General features: G+C 26.1%; 3 protein-coding genes across 5 annotated transcripts; 1 reads left to right on the forward strand and 2 right to left on the reverse strand.

The window, feature by feature from the left end:
• Positions 1 to 5501: 5501 nt before the first annotated feature.
• Positions 5502 to 6900, reverse strand: LOC103579551 (carbonic anhydrase 2-like; the record flags this gene model as incomplete). The annotated part of the gene is made up of 5 exons (XM_008560983.3): positions 6762 to 6900; positions 6511 to 6655; positions 6237 to 6445; positions 5584 to 5720; positions 5502 to 5522 (listed from the first exon to the last, which is right to left on the reverse strand). Coding segments are annotated over exons 1-5 (651 nt in total), but the record flags the coding sequence as incomplete, so codon positions are not given.
• Positions 6901 to 7324: 424 nt separating this feature from the next.
• On the forward strand, positions 7325 to 10526 carry LOC103579550 (carbonic anhydrase 1-like). The gene is made up of 5 exons (XM_053739574.1): positions 7325 to 7337; positions 8022 to 8300; positions 8399 to 8649; positions 10065 to 10289; positions 10420 to 10526. Exons 1-5 carry the CDS (start codon positions 7325 to 7327, stop codon positions 10522 to 10524), a joined length of 873 nt encoding a protein of 290 aa, XP_053595549.1. The 3' UTR covers positions 10525 to 10526.
• An 822-nt stretch (positions 10527 to 11348) lies between these two features.
• On the reverse strand, positions 11349 to 17607 carry LOC106694195 (tetraspanin-11). Of its 3 annotated transcripts, none has more exons than XM_014444609.2 (9): positions 17505 to 17607; positions 16720 to 16921; positions 16422 to 16634; positions 14379 to 14564; positions 13805 to 13927; positions 13657 to 13710; positions 12929 to 13018; positions 11852 to 11935; positions 11349 to 11702 (listed from the first exon to the last, which is right to left on the reverse strand). In XM_014444609.2, the coding sequence occupies exons 2-9, from the start codon at positions 16780 to 16782 to the stop codon at positions 11637 to 11639; spliced, it is 879 nt and encodes a 292-aa protein (XP_014300095.1). In that variant the 5' UTR covers positions 16783 to 16921; positions 17505 to 17607; the 3' UTR covers positions 11349 to 11636. The 3 variants fall into 3 exon arrangements, with proteins under 3 accessions (XP_014300095.1, XP_014300097.1, XP_014300096.1); XM_014444611.2 differs by having other exon boundaries at positions 17443 to 17607; XM_014444610.2 differs by lacking the exon at positions 17505 to 17607 and adding an exon at positions 16996 to 17116.
• Between the last annotated feature and the right edge of the window lie 306 nt (positions 17608 to 17913).

Consider the following 17913-nt stretch of genomic DNA (forward strand, 5'->3'; position numbering starts at 1 on the left):
ATAACTCTTAACTTAAATCACACACTAAATAAATAAAATCACTGTCACAAATAATGATAAAACTCTAGTAATCACTCAAAGATAATAATTTTAATTACACTCGAATATTTAATTACTTTTATTCGCGTATTAAAATGACGACAACGAACCCGGCGTACGATGACGCTAAACCAAGCCGACACTGAATTTAATTTATTTAAATGCTTATGTCCACTGTCACAATGTATTTATTATCTCAAAATGTGTTTCGATCACTCGAGAACTTATTTAGAGTAATAAGACATGTGTAACTGTGTTGTGTAATAAATAAATTAATTATTTAAACGAAGTACAGCGGCAGCTTTAAACAACAATCAACCGGGAGACTGACTGAGCTCAAGGCTTCTGCGCATGACGAAGCGTCGCTCTCTACTGCGCAGGTCCGTTCCGATAGTCGCTGCTATAGCGCTTGCGTCGCCTTAAAGTTTATTTCTTCGCCATGATAGTGACGCGCAGTTTCGAGTTCGCGATTTAATTAAATAATTAACTATTTTTATGATGTAATTAATTAAAACTCGCGCAAAAAAATATTCTCTACTATTCAACGGATATTTAGTGATAATAATTTCCTTTGTGCTCTAAATATAAATCACTAAAATAATTAAATAACTTCGTCAACTTTTACACTGTCCAGATCTTGGCGTTCGTTGTCGTTCACAATTTAAATTAAAAATCAGTGAACTCACTTTCATTTGTTATTTATTATATATCAGTAAGTTTGAAAATTATTTATCATCAATAGACTAATGACTGTGAACGTAGCAAACATGACAAATTTTAAATTATTAATAAGCAGACTAAATAATTAATAAAATAAAATTAAAAAAAAATGCGCATTTAGAAAATTTTGAAATTAATAAGTGCATTTTTTATTAATATAATTTTTTTTTTAATTTACTCTATTTACTAATAATTTTAAACTTGTCTGATGTCTGCCATATTTTCACTCATATAGATTATTGATCGAATTATTGATTAAATTAATTCACATATTTAAATTCTATTCCAGGTGTCAAAGCCAAGAATAGTTTTAAAATATTCTGGAGATAAAAAATGCAGTATCCCAGTTTCCTATTGGTCAAGATAATTTTTATAATAAACAAGATGTCCGTTGAGAATAATTTCAAATTTTTAAATTCTGACATCAGCGCCATAGTTTCAAAAGTCACCGTTTCTGTCTGCGCCTGTGCGAGCTCGACTACTGAGGAGTGAAGGGGCAGCCATTGTTCCAAAGCTGCTGTCTGCCAGTCAACATCTCCCGTGTAAGCTCTACTAATTTATTCATTTTATTTAATTTATTCGAATCACCGTCAAGTAAGTAATAACTCGATAGCTTTCTAAAGTCATAATGATTAATTTAAATTGATAATTTAATATAAAATTTGCTTAGTTATCAGTAAAATATTATATTGCGTGTCTGAGTAAAACCGGGTTGGCAAATAATTACGAACAATTTTTATTATCTCAGCTTTTTAAAAATATTTATTTAGTTTAATGAATCAGAAAATTATAATTATTTTACAGGTTTGGATGCTGGAATTATCAATCGAAATTTTTTTGAGACCAAACCGAAGAATTTTTACGACCAAGTTTCCTTTGTTGTAAGAAAAAATGGCTGCCGTGCTAACAATTCAAATTCACAAAATTAGACGTCAGCGCCATAACTTATGGAAGTCGCCGTGGCGTCAGTATGTGACTGGAGGCAGGCACAGTCAAGAAATTGGTAATTATTGAACCCTTGTCTTGGTAAAATTCAATTATTTAATTATTTTATCTCTATCTGAGTTGATAATGAGCAATTTTTCTTCCAATAGATTTACCAAGTAATCAAATTTATTGCTGGGTATTAATTCATATTAATCACTGGACATTTAATGTTGACAATATGCTTTGTATATCTGGATTTCATTTGCTGATGCTTCGGTAATTTAATTTCGAAATGTTTTACCTCATACTGAATGTTTTTATTTATTTCTAATTAATTATTCTTCGTGATATTTACAGTTGGTGCAAAAATGGCTTGCTTAGAAGATAACCAAGCAGTTCCAACAGTTAGTACTGATCAATACGCATCTCTAGTGCTGATTCCGGTTGCTGGAAGAGCAGAAATACGTCCGCCGAGGTAAATATTTTTTTTAAATTCAACGAAATAATTCATACAAAAAATATTAATTCATTTAAAAAAAAAATTACTGATGATTATTATTTTGTTTTTACAGAAATTGAAAGAATTGTCTGCTGGTCTGGATATTTCTCGGCGTGGTGAGTGACTTTTTGCATGATATATTTTTTTAATAAATTAGGAATTGTTTTTATTTATCTTTTGACTCGAGTCGATATTGTGGGCTGATATTTTTCCTGTTTTTTTTAACTTCCTGTTTAAAAAATTGTAAATTTGCAAAAAAAGAATTGTCTAATTTTCTTCAACAGAGCACGTATACGTCAGACATATAATAATGGTCTAAATTTGTCTGATGTCTGTTACATTCACTCATATTTATCTAATTTTTTCTTGCTATTAATTTGAAATTCTCCATTTGAATCCATTGATTATTAAATCAATTGATTTAAGTCCAAGCTTAGGTCTCAGTACTACCTCTCATAGTGATTCAATTCAAATACCCAAAAACTCAACAAATCTTACCTGTGCGAATTTAGCGTCTCGTCGAAAAATTGCGAAATCAAAATGACCTGAATTGATAGGTCTACGTTAGGTCCGTATAGGTCCACAAAATTATCGTTAGGTCCCCTATAGTTTTTTTATGAATAATTTTTGAAATTTTGCAAAAAAAAAAATTTCATTTTAGCACCTCATTCAGAACGAAACCAATAAACTTGATCATTTTTGCATTCCTTATCATTAGGTCCGTATTGGTCTCTAGTTTTTCATGCTCAAATAAATTTTTTTTTTTTGCAAAATTTCAAAAATTATTTATAAAAAAACTATAGGGGACCTAACGATAATTTTGGAGGACCTATACGGACCTAACGTAGACCTATCAATTCAGGTCATTTTGATTTCGCAATTTCTTCGATGAGACGCTAAATTCGCACAAGTACAAATCTTACAAGAAGTAATTCAGTTCATCATGTGCCGATAGTAAAGTTTCAAATTAGCTGCTCATTGATTCCATTTGTCTGAAAATCATTTACAAAATTTCCGGTATGTATATTTTTGTTCATAAATCATTAAAAAAATTATTTTTTTTTTAATTGAGATCTGTAATTAATTTTTTTATTTATATTTTTTAGCTTATTATTTAATATAATTCAAAAAAACTGGTCTAATATTTCAATTATTAAATGAAATGATTATTTCTATGAAGAAGTATCTCGGATTTCTTCAAAATAAATGATTTTGCTGATGAACTCTGTATAAAAAAAGACAACGTCTGAAGCCTTTTTTTTTTTTTTTTACTTAAAAGAGGTAAATAATTAATATTTTGCTTTTATTTATCATTGGAGGAATAATTTAAATAAACTGTATCGTATTATTCATATTATAGATCCAGCTTGGCTGGAAAAATTACTGAAAATCATGTGCCAAAGATGGAAACGAAGAATTACTTATCTAATAATCAAATGTCAACTGTCGGAGAACTAGATATTTTTGGTAAGATATTTAAAATTTTTAAATTCATAAAACAGCTGCACATTTGTCGTGACTACAATAAGATGTAGTAATAAATTTTGTTCAGTTCCGAAGTGTATTAAGACTATTTTCTATTAAAATTTTCCGTAAATTTTTACAGCCACTGCGGAAAAATCAGTCAGTTTGTAAAAACAGTAATGTGAAAATCAAGACGTTATTTTATTTTCTGTGTTGCTGGTACCGGTCATCGGAAACAGAGAAAAACGTCCGCCAAGGTAAATTTTGTTTTATTATCAATAAAACCAAATAATTTATATAAAATTTTTTATTAAATTTAATTATAATTTTATTAATTTTTACAGAAATTGAAAGAATTGTCTGCTGGTCTGGATATTTCTTGGCGCGGTGAGTGACTTTTTGCATGAATATTTGTTTTAATTGATTAAATATTATTATTATTGTCGGTCATTGCCTTCAGACTCGAGTCAAAAGAATAAGCTCACATATTTCTGCGATTAATTATTCATTTTTATGAATAATTTTTTATTTTTCTGTCAAAGCTCTCTGAGCTTTTACTACAAATTTTATTTTTTAATCTCTGGTGATCTTTTTATCGTTGATTCTTGTCCCCAGAGGACCAATTAGTTGAAAAAAAAATTACATTATTTACTTGAGAGTAGTTTTTGCGAAATCGAGTGATTAGAGTCAAGCATGGGGGCGGACTGCGAGCGAATAATATTTTCTTAAAGTTTTAAATCGATTATTTTTATCAAAACTCAAAAATCGTTGATAATAAAGTACACTATTTTAATAACAAACTTTTAAATAAAAAAAATACGGCAGTATTTTATTTTTATTAGCACTAACTGATAAAGTAATGGATTTTATTTTGTCAGGTCAGCTAATAAATAAATCGTTACTTTATTATCTGGGATACAATGAAACTTTTCAGATAAAATATCTAGATTAAATTTTTTTTCATACTGGCTATTGTTAATTATATTCAATAGACCGCAGATTTTTATTTTAAAAAACGATAATTTTAATCTGATGATGAAATTCGATTAACGATTTATCGGAATTTCAAAATATTCAAATAAAAAAAATCATTTATTTCAAGGTAGTATTGTCGGTTTTATAATTACTGTTCGGTACTCGATAAAATTATTAAATATCATTATATTATTATATAATAACACCGGGATAACGTCGGCTTACGCCGGTTTTTTTTTTACAGTGTAGCAATTTACAAAATTTCATAAAATTTTGAACAGTAATTATAAAAATAACAGAACTACATTTAAATTACTAAATAATTAGATAAAATTATAAGTTATTTTTTCAAAAAGTTTCGGGCAGATCTTAAGATTGCACATTCCGAACGCGAAGCATAAAGAGTGGACTCTATTCTTCTTATCTTATTTAATATAATTGCTACTTAGGATTTAAAAGTTTAATACTTGAAATATATTTTAAAGCCAGAACTTTTCGGTCCATGAATACAAAGATAATTTTAATTCCACTGGCGTATAATCTGAATAAATTTAAGGTCGAGAGACTAAACTTATTAGAAAACATTGTGATGTCCTCTCATCTAGTGCAAAAGTCTGTTTCTTTATTCAAATTATAAAAGTTGAGTACTACATGTCAAGTTAAATATGAGTGTCATCTCTCGCATGACAAAAACTTGTTAAATTAAAAAAAAAAAAAATTTACTTTCAGAATAAATTTAAATAAATTTTGGGTTGAGTTTTTTAAATTTTTAATCTTCGCGCAGTTAATTACTTTAATTGTAGACAGCAAATACTTGGGTGGTATTAATTGTATTTATTTTATTACAATTATTTATTATTTTTTCATTATTATTTTTTAATTTACGAAATTCGTTCACCTGAAAATAAATTTATTATTTATTATATTTATTTTTAGTGTTGAGAGATAAAGTCTTTTACTTGAGAGGAAGTAACGGGAATTATTAATGGAAATACAATCCATATAACACACTCAGGATCTGTTTTTATGTGATAAGAACCTGAGTAAGTGTAGTATTTTGAGCAATATATTGCGTCGCGCATCCAATAGAGTATATCTGTAATAAATTAAATTATAGATCCTTAGAAAAAAACAATAAAACAAATGAGAAAGAAGGTTTGAATTATTGGACTATAAATTAATCAAGACTCAGAGATTTTTAATTAATTTCATTAGTGGGACTCGTTATTTTCACTTTTTAGTGATCAAATAATTATTTTATATTAAATTGATCTGATGATTTTGAAATTCATGAAGCAAAATAGCTCGGCTAAAAAAAATTTAGGAACTTTTTTTAAATATTTTAAAAATTTTTTGTCATTTCTGAAAATGTCAAGAAATTGGAAATTCGATTCAAAAATTTTTTCGCGTTTAAATTTCAATAAAATATCGGACAAGTAGAAATTACTTTGATATTTTATAATTTTTGATTTCTCAACATTTTTTATTAGAAAAAAAGTTAGACCTTAAATTTCATTATTTTTCAAAATTAAAAACAAAATTCTTCTGAAGCCATTTTGTGCTTAAATTTTTTTCATCAAATTTTACCTCAACGGAAATAAAAAAAATTTACTTGTGGGAACATTCGTACTCGTGTGAGAATTTTGTATAAACTTTAAATGTTTGACTATTTCTTCAATATAAGAATTACTTTTCAAATCAGCGTCGCTAGTTACCAAAAAAAAATATACGAGTACACAAAGTCCATCTTTGTGTTTAAAACACTCGTTTAATTTTTTATATTTACTATTGTAATGAACTACATGCGCTTCCATCGAATACCTATTGCAGTAAAGTATGAGTAAATAAATTAGTTGGTAATGAAAACTTAAAAAATAATTAATTACGAGGCTCCATTGATTTGATGTTCAGAACCGACGGAATCGCATTCGCCCCAATGAAAATGTACATTTGAAAATTTAAATTCGTCATTTAACAAAGGGCCGCCGGTGATTGTCGAAGCCATTCGATCGCCAATTAATTGGATAATTGCTGTTAATTTATTATTTAATAATAGTTGGATAATTATCCATATTATTATTATTATTGTTATCGTATTGTTATTGAGCTTGATAGATTTATGTACATGTATAATTACCTGTTTCGCTATTATTCACTAGTAGAGCTTCTCCTCCTTTGATCCAATGTCCTGTCATTATTAAAGGGGGATATTTTTTTAATTTTGTTTGCTTGTCGTCTATATTTATCGGTGATTTATTTGTCCTGTATACTAACATTTATATTTTAAATTATAAAAAATTAAATTATACTGTAAAATCGGGAGTGAATAGGGGTTTTATTTCAATGCGGATTCACTCTGTTACTTGGAGTTCCAGAGTTTAAAAAAAAATCACTCCGCATGCAGGAGTGACGCGGATTTTATTTCAACCCACATTCACTTCGGTCCGGAGTTTTAATACTTAAATAAATTTATATTTAATAAAAACAGCTGTTAATTATAAACATAATTATCTAAATAAATAATTCATTGAGATATTAATAATTAAACTTAAAATATTATCTTTTTAATTTATAAAATGTTTTAGTAACTCACTAAATTATAATTTCATATATATAATACATAGTGAAAATATTAAATTATTGAATAGCTGTAGTGACATAGTTTTTATGGGAATATTTTATATTTCGGTGCAATATGAAATGTTATCTCGTGGTATGGTTGATGTAAGTCATACGACAGTTTGTGTCTCAGTGTAATTATATTTTTGCAAGTTTTATTATCAGCTGGTTATAATTTTTAAAATAATTTCGCGCGAATATATGGCAAGGGAGCTCGTAATTATTTCTGTACTCAATATAAATGTCTAAATATCAAAGACCTAAGCTCACTATGCATTAGTAATTTTTTTTATAATTAATATTTTCCGAAACTCCTAAGGAGTAAAATTAACTCTAAGGGAATTAAATAAATAAAAAATCCACTCCACGTTCACTCCGTAAATTTTTTTACAGTATAGTAATTGAATTATAAAAATTACCTTCCATTTTTTTTAATTTTTCTTCAGCTACATATTTATTTATTTTTTATTTTTTTTCAAATGTTTTCAGTACTATTCATTTATTTTATTATATCAAATTTATTTTTTCGTATACATATAAAATTAAAAAATTTTAGTTTTATTAAATTCTTGTGAAATTAAAGTAACATTTAATTAATTAAATTAAAAAGTAAAAAAAAAAAAAAACAGAAATGGATTTTACACTTTTAGATTTTTTAATTTCCTGTGGAAGTATTTTATTAGTGGGTAAATATTTAAAATTTTATAAATTAACTATACAAAAAAAAATTTCATTAAGTTAATTATTTAATTAATTTAAAAAATAAACAAATCAATAGGATTTTTAATATCTGAAATATTGGAACGGACAAAATTTTTGACAGCTAGCGAAAATGATCCCATAAATTCTCCATTGAATATAATTATCGATAGTAGTATCGATCATAAAAAACTAGATGATAAATTAGAATCAGAATCAGTTGTCGAGGGTTCAAATCGATCGCCGATTGATATAGAAACCCGTCGAGTTGCTGTAATCGAACTTTGCGAGCCGTTAAAATGGCACGGTTACTCATCCCAGCCAGTGGCTATGACAATGACAAACGATGGAAGCTCAAGTAATTACTAATTTATTTAATTTAATCTAATCTAATGTAATATTATTTATTATCAGTACGATAATTTTAGTAATTCATTAATAAATTACAAGTTGTAGTACGAAGTTTTTGGTCGAGAGGCGTTCGTCCGCGTATTGTCGGTGGCCCACTAAAGGGCTCGTACCATTTTAACTCAATAATATTTAATTGGGGATTAACTGATGATAATGGTAGCCAACATACAATAGATAGCATGCGATATCCACTTGAAATGCAGTTGGTTCATATTAAAGCTGATTATGATAGCCTTGAGGATGCTATTGTTTCGAAAAATAAAGAATCAGTAGCTATTGTTTCATTTTTATTCGAGGTCAGTGAAAAAAATTTATATTTTTTTCAAAATTACTTTTTATTTAATTAATTAATAGATTTAGTTTTGCAAGCGATGCTTATTAGAAAATTTGGGCTAAATGGCTCACTGGAATTTTTGGTAAAAAAATTTTTGAGTTTTTCTATTATTGAAAAGGAGCGAAATAAATAGAGGGAAATTAGGCCAAGGTCAAAATTTTTTTTTGTGATGTTATTGAAATTTTTTATTCATTTTTATCTTTCTGAATGGCCCATTTTACCTCATTTCGCGATTAATTAATGACAGTGCTATAATGATGTAAAATAAGACTTTTTTCAAAATTACTTTTTATTTAATTAATTAATAGATTTAGTTTTGCAAGCGATGCTTATTAGAAAATTTGGGCAAAATGGCTCATTGGAATTTTTGGTAAAAAAATTTTTGAGTTTTTCTATTATTGAAAAGGAGCGAAATAAATAGAGGGAAATTAGGCCAAGGTCAAAATTTTTTTTTGTGATGTTATTGAAATTTTTTATTCATTTTTATCTTTCTAAATGGCCCATTTTACCTCATTTCGCGATTAATTAATGACAGTGCTATAATGATGTAAAATAAGATTTTTTTTCAAAATTTTTTGAATATTTTTGTTTAAAAATTAGTAATTTTTCAAGTGACTCAATTGGGAAATTAAGGAGGGAGAAAATGAACAAATTCAAATTTTTTATTAATTCTGCGAAAAATTTGTTTCTAATTTAATTTAAATTTTTACTTTAATAAATTGACAATTAAGTTTTTGTAGACTGTCCATTTTACCTCATTTAGGGTTTAATTAATGACAGTACTACAATGATTAAAATTTTTTAAATATTTTTACAAATTTATATTTGAAAATCATTAATTTTTCGATAACTTAATTGGTAATTAAAAAAGCGCGAAAAATGGGCTCATTAAAATTTTTCATTAAATCTGCGGGGAAGCAAAATCATTATGCGGCAAATTGGCTCTGTCGTAATTTTTTTTTCATTTAATTAAAATTTTCACTTCAATAAATCCACAATTAATTCTATTTTTTTAAACGACCCATTTTGCCTTACATTGATTTTATTTAAGGACGGGGTCATATTAATACAGACAACAATTGTTTTTTTTAAAAAAAAATTTCATTTCATTTAAATCTCAATAATTAAAAAAATAATTACATTTAAAATTAATTTTTAATTAAAACTAAAAAAAATTCATTTCTATTAAAATTAATAACTCTCTTTCATCAAACAATGATCAAAAGGAAAACTTTGCAATCTCTAATGAGTCAATATAACGGAATTAATAGACAAACGTTATAATTAAATAATCAATTTTTTTTTTCTCTAAAAAAATGAATTCTATTTTAACATTTAAAAAAATAAAAATTTAATAATCCTAAAATACTAAAATAGAAGGGAGATAATGATAACAGTACCTTGGATCCGATAATAACAAATTTGTCACGTATCATTGACGCAAACACAAAAGTCTACATACCTCCATTCTACCTCGACACTTTATTTCCATTATTCGAAAGCAAATTCTATAGCTACAATGGATCGTTAACACAGGCACCGTACTCTGAAATAGTGACATGGATTATTCAATCAAAATTACTCAGCGTGTCTCCGTTTCAAGTAATTTTTATTTGTCATCAACATAAATTATATTCATTTATTAACATCAATATTTATAATTATTCATTTTCCACTTACATATTAATTTAAATAATTTACAATTACATTTACATTTTATTTATATTTTTAGATGGCTCAATTTCGTAAAGTACATTCATGTGGTCCAATAATTAATAACCCAAGACCTAAATTATTATTAAATGATCGGGATATTTATTTCCACGAATTAAATTGAATTAAAAGTGTACAGACCATTAGAAATATATATATATGTATACATATTTATTATTATTATACATATATTATATATACAGACAATTCTTTTTTACACTTTATTTTACTGTACACGAAAATAATTAGTTTTTTTTTTTCAATTAATTAAAATAAAAATCGAGCAATGTATAGAAAATATATGTGCTTTAAATCATCGGATCTTTATATTAAAAATAATTTATATATTTATTTATTTTTTTTTTTTTATATATTTTTTCATCCTCATAAGCTTCACTTATTCGTTTTATATTTTCTCACATATATATTTTAAAATGCAAAAAATACTTCAAAAGGCTGCATTGGACGCGATTATTATTTTTTCAATAAATATTTTTATATACAAATATAAATAATTAATGTATATAAATAGGGGTGTACAAATAATTTGTACTCACAATTTTTTTTTTTATCGAATTATTTTTTTTAATTTATCAGTTTTTAAATTACTTTTAAAAATTCGAGTAATTAAAAAAAAAATAATAATTTATCACATATGATAAAAAATAACATACTTTAATTAAAATCGATAAATTAATTTATTTGATTTTAATTTTAAATCGAATTTTAGTTTTCGATTTAATTAAATTCAAATACTATTTGAATACCCCTATTAATATATTTATTAACTTATCAATTATTATCAAATAATATATTACATTACAAATATATATATATATATATATATATAATAGATTTGAAATAAATTTTAACAATCAATAATTAAAAGACAATAGTAATGAGTTGAATGTTTAATTAAATAGTAAAATGAAATTGAAAAAACGTAAACTGAGTTGTCGTTTAAATTGACAATTAAATATGTTATATATTTATTTATTTAATTAATCGAAAATAAATTGATTGACATATTTAATATTTTACCATCTGAATACTCTCCGCTAAATTTTTTCTATAGTTCTATCGTAAGTACGAACATTCGTCCAAATGTACGAAAGTACGTACGCGCTACGTCGAACACAGAAATTTAAATTTTAAATTTTAAATTTAATTTATTATTTATTATTTACCGTCGCGATGTTATCCAAAAATAAACGGCAGTGTAGTTTTTTATTGTAATCAATTATCTGGATCGTGCTCGCGAAATGTTTGGCACAATATCGTTGCTGTTATTATTCCCAGTGTCTATAAATATATATATTATTATTTCAATAGATTGTTAATTATAATAATTTTTATTTTTATTTATTTTCAAATTCATCAAAAGTTATTTAATTAAATAGTTTAGTAAATATTAAAATTAGCTATTTAATATAAATGTATTGATGATTTACCTGAATACCTGCCATACCCATGCCGAGGAAAACAAGCTTTAAACTTTCATTACGAAGCCAATTTGTTGCTCTTTCAAGGCAGCCCTGTTAATTTAAATTTTAATGATTATACATTTCATTTAAAATAATAATTTAAAAATTTATGGAAATTCTCTAAAAGCTAAAAGGGTGTATAATTTTATTTTCATTGCCAATCGTTTTGTTGAGTTATTATTAGATTACATTCAAATCTATAAATTGCATATGTTCTCATGGTCGAATTTTCAAATAATTTTGCCATAGGCTATGATAATTCGTCGAGTAGGTTTCAAAAATATTATTGGTTCAAAAATGTAAATATGAATGTATATGTAACGCGTATTGTTACGACGATAGTTATTCTATAAATGATTAGCTCGGCTAAGTTCAAAGATGAGCAAAATCGGTAAATTAGTTTAGAAATGGCGGCAATTTAAAATTTTCAAATTAATAAATAACCCTACTTCCGCCGATTTTTTCTTAAATAACCTTTTAACGGAAACGTGTAGCCTGATTGGGTAAACAGGATGTCATAGTTGATAAAGTAAAGTATATTTTAGTTTTTTTATTTTTTATTTTACGATATTTCATCGAATTTTAATAAAGGTTCAAAGTTACATGATTGATTTTTGTGTTATGGTAAAAATATCATTATTATATTTTTGAAATTTTCTGACGGATGATTATGAAATTTTATATACTCATTTTTAGACAATTATTGATCAAATTTAAAAATTTAAAACATCGGTCGAGTTTTTAAAAAAAGGCGGCAATTTAAATTTTTGAATTATTTTATTTCTGGCGGGTTTTGAGCTCAAAATTCATTAAAAATGGGTGCATTTGATAATGCTCTAGCTCTAGATCTAGCCAAGCGTTGCCATAAAGCGAAAGCTAGAGCTAGAGCATTTTCGCATGTACCCAATATCAAAAACTAAAGAAATCAAGAAAAAACTTCTATGTCTTTATGGTTTTAAACTTAGGGACTAAAGACAAAAGGGCGTATAAAAATATGTCCTTTTGGCATTGGTGATGCGATATAAATTACAAATTATTACTTACTATTTTATTTCTGTACTCTATGTGAGCTTCTGGATCAGTTGCTTGGCAAGCTGTTTCATCTTTTGGTTGTGGATGTAACCATGGTTCATTCTAAATTATTATTTTTTAATTTAATTTTATTTTAATTATCCAGGGTTTCAATTAAATTAAAAGTTTATTAAAAAGTTGGATAATGATTTTAAATAATTTTCCCGCGTTTAAATTAAATTTATATTTTTAATTATTCACTTTTTTCGATGTTAATTTTTATACGCCAGGTAATTAATAGTTAGCTAATAATTATTTTATATAACGAATTTTTTTCGATTCTGTTTAAAAAAAAAGTAATTTAATTAGTGGGGTATTGAACAAGAATTTATTGGAAATTTTTATTTTTCAAAAAAAAAAAAATAATATAAAAGAATAGAGAATAAAATTGCGGGGTAAAACGGAGTTGATTAAATTTTTAATAAACTACAAGAGGTAAAATGGGCTTCCAAAAATTTTTCAAATTTTCAAAAATCTGAGGCAATTTAAAAAATCAGAAAAAAAATTTGATGGCTCAAATCAGCCATAGAAATTTAAAATTTAAATTTTTTAAACAAAATAAAATTTCATAATATTATTCAAATTTTTTATGCCCCGATTTTACTCCCTTTCGATATTGTAATTAATTTTTTTTTCTCACGCAAACTAAAAATTTTTAAAATTCATTTTCCAACTGATTTTTATTAAAAAAAAATACTAACGTCTTTATGAAAAACTCGTGCGACAACGCTCATAGGACTTCCGGTATTTTTCGCCTGAATTTAAAATAAACAACAATAACAGCAAAGTTAAGCGAATAGTTTGCATATTTTATGAAGATAAACTTTAAAAATATAAATATTTAAATACCTCGTGATTTTTAAGTATGCAACAAGTAAGAGGAACCTGCCTTTTAAGTCCGGATATCCTTCCATCTCTCCACCATGCAGTACCATTGTAATCACCATCGCCGTAAATACCGCAACAATTAAACTATAATTTTAATTTATTCATTAATTATTTAATTGCCTACTGATAATCTCATTACATATCCACTTCATTTCTATTGCATTACATTTTATTCTATTTATAAATACTCGTGTTCAAATTTAACTACTTTTAGTTACAATTTAAATTTTGAATTAATTCAAATAAATAAATTAATGATTTATGGATTTTCGTTAGCAAATGATTAAAAAAAAAATTTTTAAATTAATTATTAATTAATTTAATGGATTGACGGCAATCAATTATGATAAATTAATTAAAACTCAACTCAAATTTTTAGCGGGTGATATAATGAAGTGAAAAAAAATTTTGCACTAATTTTTAATTATTTAAAATAAATGAAAAATAAAAAAAAAAACTAAGTGATAATTGAGTAATTAATTTAATGAATGGAGTAGCTAATAAAGTAATTGGGTTAATGGTAGTAATGAAATACCTTATACTGTGCAAAATCAAGACTTTGGCTAAATGCGATATCACTTGTCCGATCGTGACCATAATGATCAGCTAATCGTTCTAATAATCTATTTTCCAATCCAGTAACTGCACGATAAGAGAGAAAACCACCGACGGCCGCGGTCACTAATTCACAAACTATTAATCCAACAAGCATTGCAATATACTATAAATTAAACCAAAGAATAATTATTTTTTACATTAAGCAACAAAAAATTTCACTGGCAGAAGGACTAGAACTTTTTTTCCTCTCAATTTTAGTATAAATAATAACTTCTAACGAAAAGTACTTTACAATTATCTCCACGTGGTAACTAAAAAATAACTGAATAAATTGAATAAACGCACACTTTTAGAATATGTTATCCTCCAGGGCTATGGTAATTCAAATCCACTGACAACTTTTGTTTTACATAGCAAGTGAAAAAAAAATGAAATAATTTTGGACGCTGGTATTTTCTTTAGCATCAATTTGTTTAAATAAACGCGGGGATGCAAAAACACGTTTGCAGATTTAAGCTTTTTTTTTTTTTTTGTTTAAATATCTGACAAGTGCAACTGGAGATTTAACATCAGTCTAAATAAAGACCTGGTGATTAAAAGCCGATAACTTGTTGATATTTATAAATAAAAATAACTTTCTATCTTTAAAGATTTATATCCGTGTAACAACAAAGTTGTAGTATTTGCTGGATAAAAATAGGATATTGTGTGACAAGGGATGAAACAAAACAATTTCAGACCAGGGTGGTTGGCTGACATCACGTGCAGTCTGAAATCGTGTCATCCTGAGTTACACACCAGATTTTTCATGATTACCTGTATTGGAATTTAGTTTTATTGTCAGCAGTCAGAAACGAGTTAATTTAAAATTAATTGTCATCAACTATTAGCGTAAGCGTAAATTGTTATTTGTAATTTATACATAGAAAAAAAATATTTCTTGGCGCAAGAAAATTTTTGTTCTCAATTTATAACCCAAAAAATTTCTTAGGGCAAATAAAAATTTTCTTAAGTTAAAATTTTTTGCAAGAAATAATTTTTTTCTGTGATAATTAAGCAGAAACTACAAATACTATTTATTATTTAAGCTAATTTATATAAAACTTAATGACAGAACTGTCATTTACATAAATAAAATTAATGGTTTAAAATTACTATTAAATAAATGACAAGTATCAGAGTTTAAATTGCGAAAGTCATTAGTCAGTGGCAGAAAATTATTTGTTTCTTTCCAAGGGATGAAACACAAATTTTTCTGTCCGCTGACTGAAGGCAGAAATTCGCTTGTTTCGATGGCTGAGACACTGAAACTTTAAATTTCGATTCTGGTATCATGAAAAATATTTTTCGTCCCTCGAAATACCTCTTAATTATCAATACTCTTAACTCTTTTGCTACAAAGACATAGAAAAATTTTTACACATGACAAATATTTATAAAACAAAAAATCACCAACTTGTTTTGTCTGCACCCCCGCGCTATTTAAATTGTTTATAAAAAAAAAGTATAAACTACTTGCAGATTTCAGTTGTTTGGAGTAATTATATTTAAGTGTGGGTTTTAATTACTATTTATTTTTATTTTTTTTTGTCAGTATTTATTTATGTATTATTGCTTTATTTATTATTTAAAGCATCTTTATCTTTTTTTAATATAAAAAATAAGAGGGATGATCATTTTATTTTGTAATTATTATTTAATGCCCACATTAAAATTAATTTTATTGAAATATTTGATTAAAATAATTAAAAAATTTACTCTAAAATGAGTACCAACAAGCCCATACTCAAAAACTTTAAAATTACTCACAACTTTCATCCAAATTTAAATAAATCAATTAAAAAAAAATCAATTTTCTTTATCTCCTACGCGTTGTTTATATTTTTGATAAAAAAAAAAAAACGTATCTGTGATTAAATAAAAATCAATATTTTTAATTACACTCTCAATTTCTATCGTTATTTTTAGTCCTTCCTCCAGTAATATAAATAATTAAAAAAACAACTAAAAAGTTACTTACAACAGCTAAAATGCACTGGCTGCCATGTAAAGAGGCGCGACATCCAATAAATCCCACAGTCAATACTATAAATCCGTGACCTAGTAATACATAAGATAGTATTTGTACCGTATCATGGGGTGTTATACTTTTAGCAAAGAGGTTTAACAAGTGACCACTACTTGGCTCTAATATCAGCCAAGTACCAATAACAATCACCATAAATCCACTTAACTGCAATACACAAAGTATTTTACATACATATATATTTAATTGATAAAACTACAAGCTAACAATTAATCACTCAATTATTAATTACCCATATTATTAAATTAAACATAAAAACCGTTATCTTCAAGTGCTTCATCTCGCAATTAGTCATCCACTCATTGATTTTGTCTGAATAAAACTTGCAATTGTTGCTCTTCCCTCACCTCCTTATATTTCTCACCTAAATCTTAACAACCCATCAGCTTTAACTTTTATAATCCATTTCTCAAGGGAATTGTATGACGTCAATGCTATGGAATAGGCATTAATAAATTTTAATATTTTTTTTTTTAAATTAACAAACGTCACAAAAAAAAATAATTACACTTGACAATGTGACTAAAATAAATATATAATAAATAATATATATTTATATCGCTCACTTTTTCACGTTAATTTAAATTATTATTTTTTTTTTTTTACAAAAAATATATATGCGGGTATAATTATATATATTTTTTGTTGTGACTATAATAGAGTATTGTTTTACATGGACAATGAAAAGAGTAATGAGTAATATCATGCAATTGAATAATAAATTATTAAATTAAAAATGATAATAAATATTTTATTTAATAATCTAGATTATGAATTTTTTTCCGAGAGATAATATCGCACTTTAATTAACATAAAAGGTGCTTTTTATAAAATTAATTAGATATTTTTAATCAATTATCGATGTGAATAAATTACAATATATTAAAATTTTAAAAATAACAGGTGGTTTGTTTTTTAAATTAAAATTTTAACGAATTTGTGATAAAAAATTCACCGATTTTATTATTTGGAGATGAAATTAACGGAGGCAAATTTAAAATTTGAAATAGTATTCACATATCTGTTGCACTTTATATATACGCTATGGATGAGTGGAAAATTTAAAGGTGTGCGCGTTGTTGAGTTCTAGAGAGACCGAGGATTACTGAGCGCGAGGTTCATGTCGATACCCTGGATGTAGTATCATCTGTCCGGGTGGATACTATCCTCTTCCCTTCTTCTCCCACTTAAATGTACATCATTCTCTCGCACATGCTCGCGTTTATTGTTGATCAAATGGTACAGATGCGTCTGCGTCATATGAAAACTGCGTCGACGCTTTTCGGTGTTTTACATTTTCATTTAATTTTCGACAAAATTGTTTTTACTTTTATTTTATTTTTAAATTATGGGTTAATTTTTACTTTATTTTATTTATGTTGGTAATTTTGAAATTTATTTTGTGGTGTGCATTTTTTATAAATGG

This window comes from Microplitis demolitor, chromosome 5 (genome assembly GCF_026212275.2).
Source record: "Microplitis demolitor isolate Queensland-Clemson2020A chromosome 5, iyMicDemo2.1a, whole genome shotgun sequence".
In the NCBI taxonomy this organism is placed as follows: domain Eukaryota; kingdom Metazoa; phylum Arthropoda; class Insecta; order Hymenoptera; family Braconidae; genus Microplitis; species Microplitis demolitor.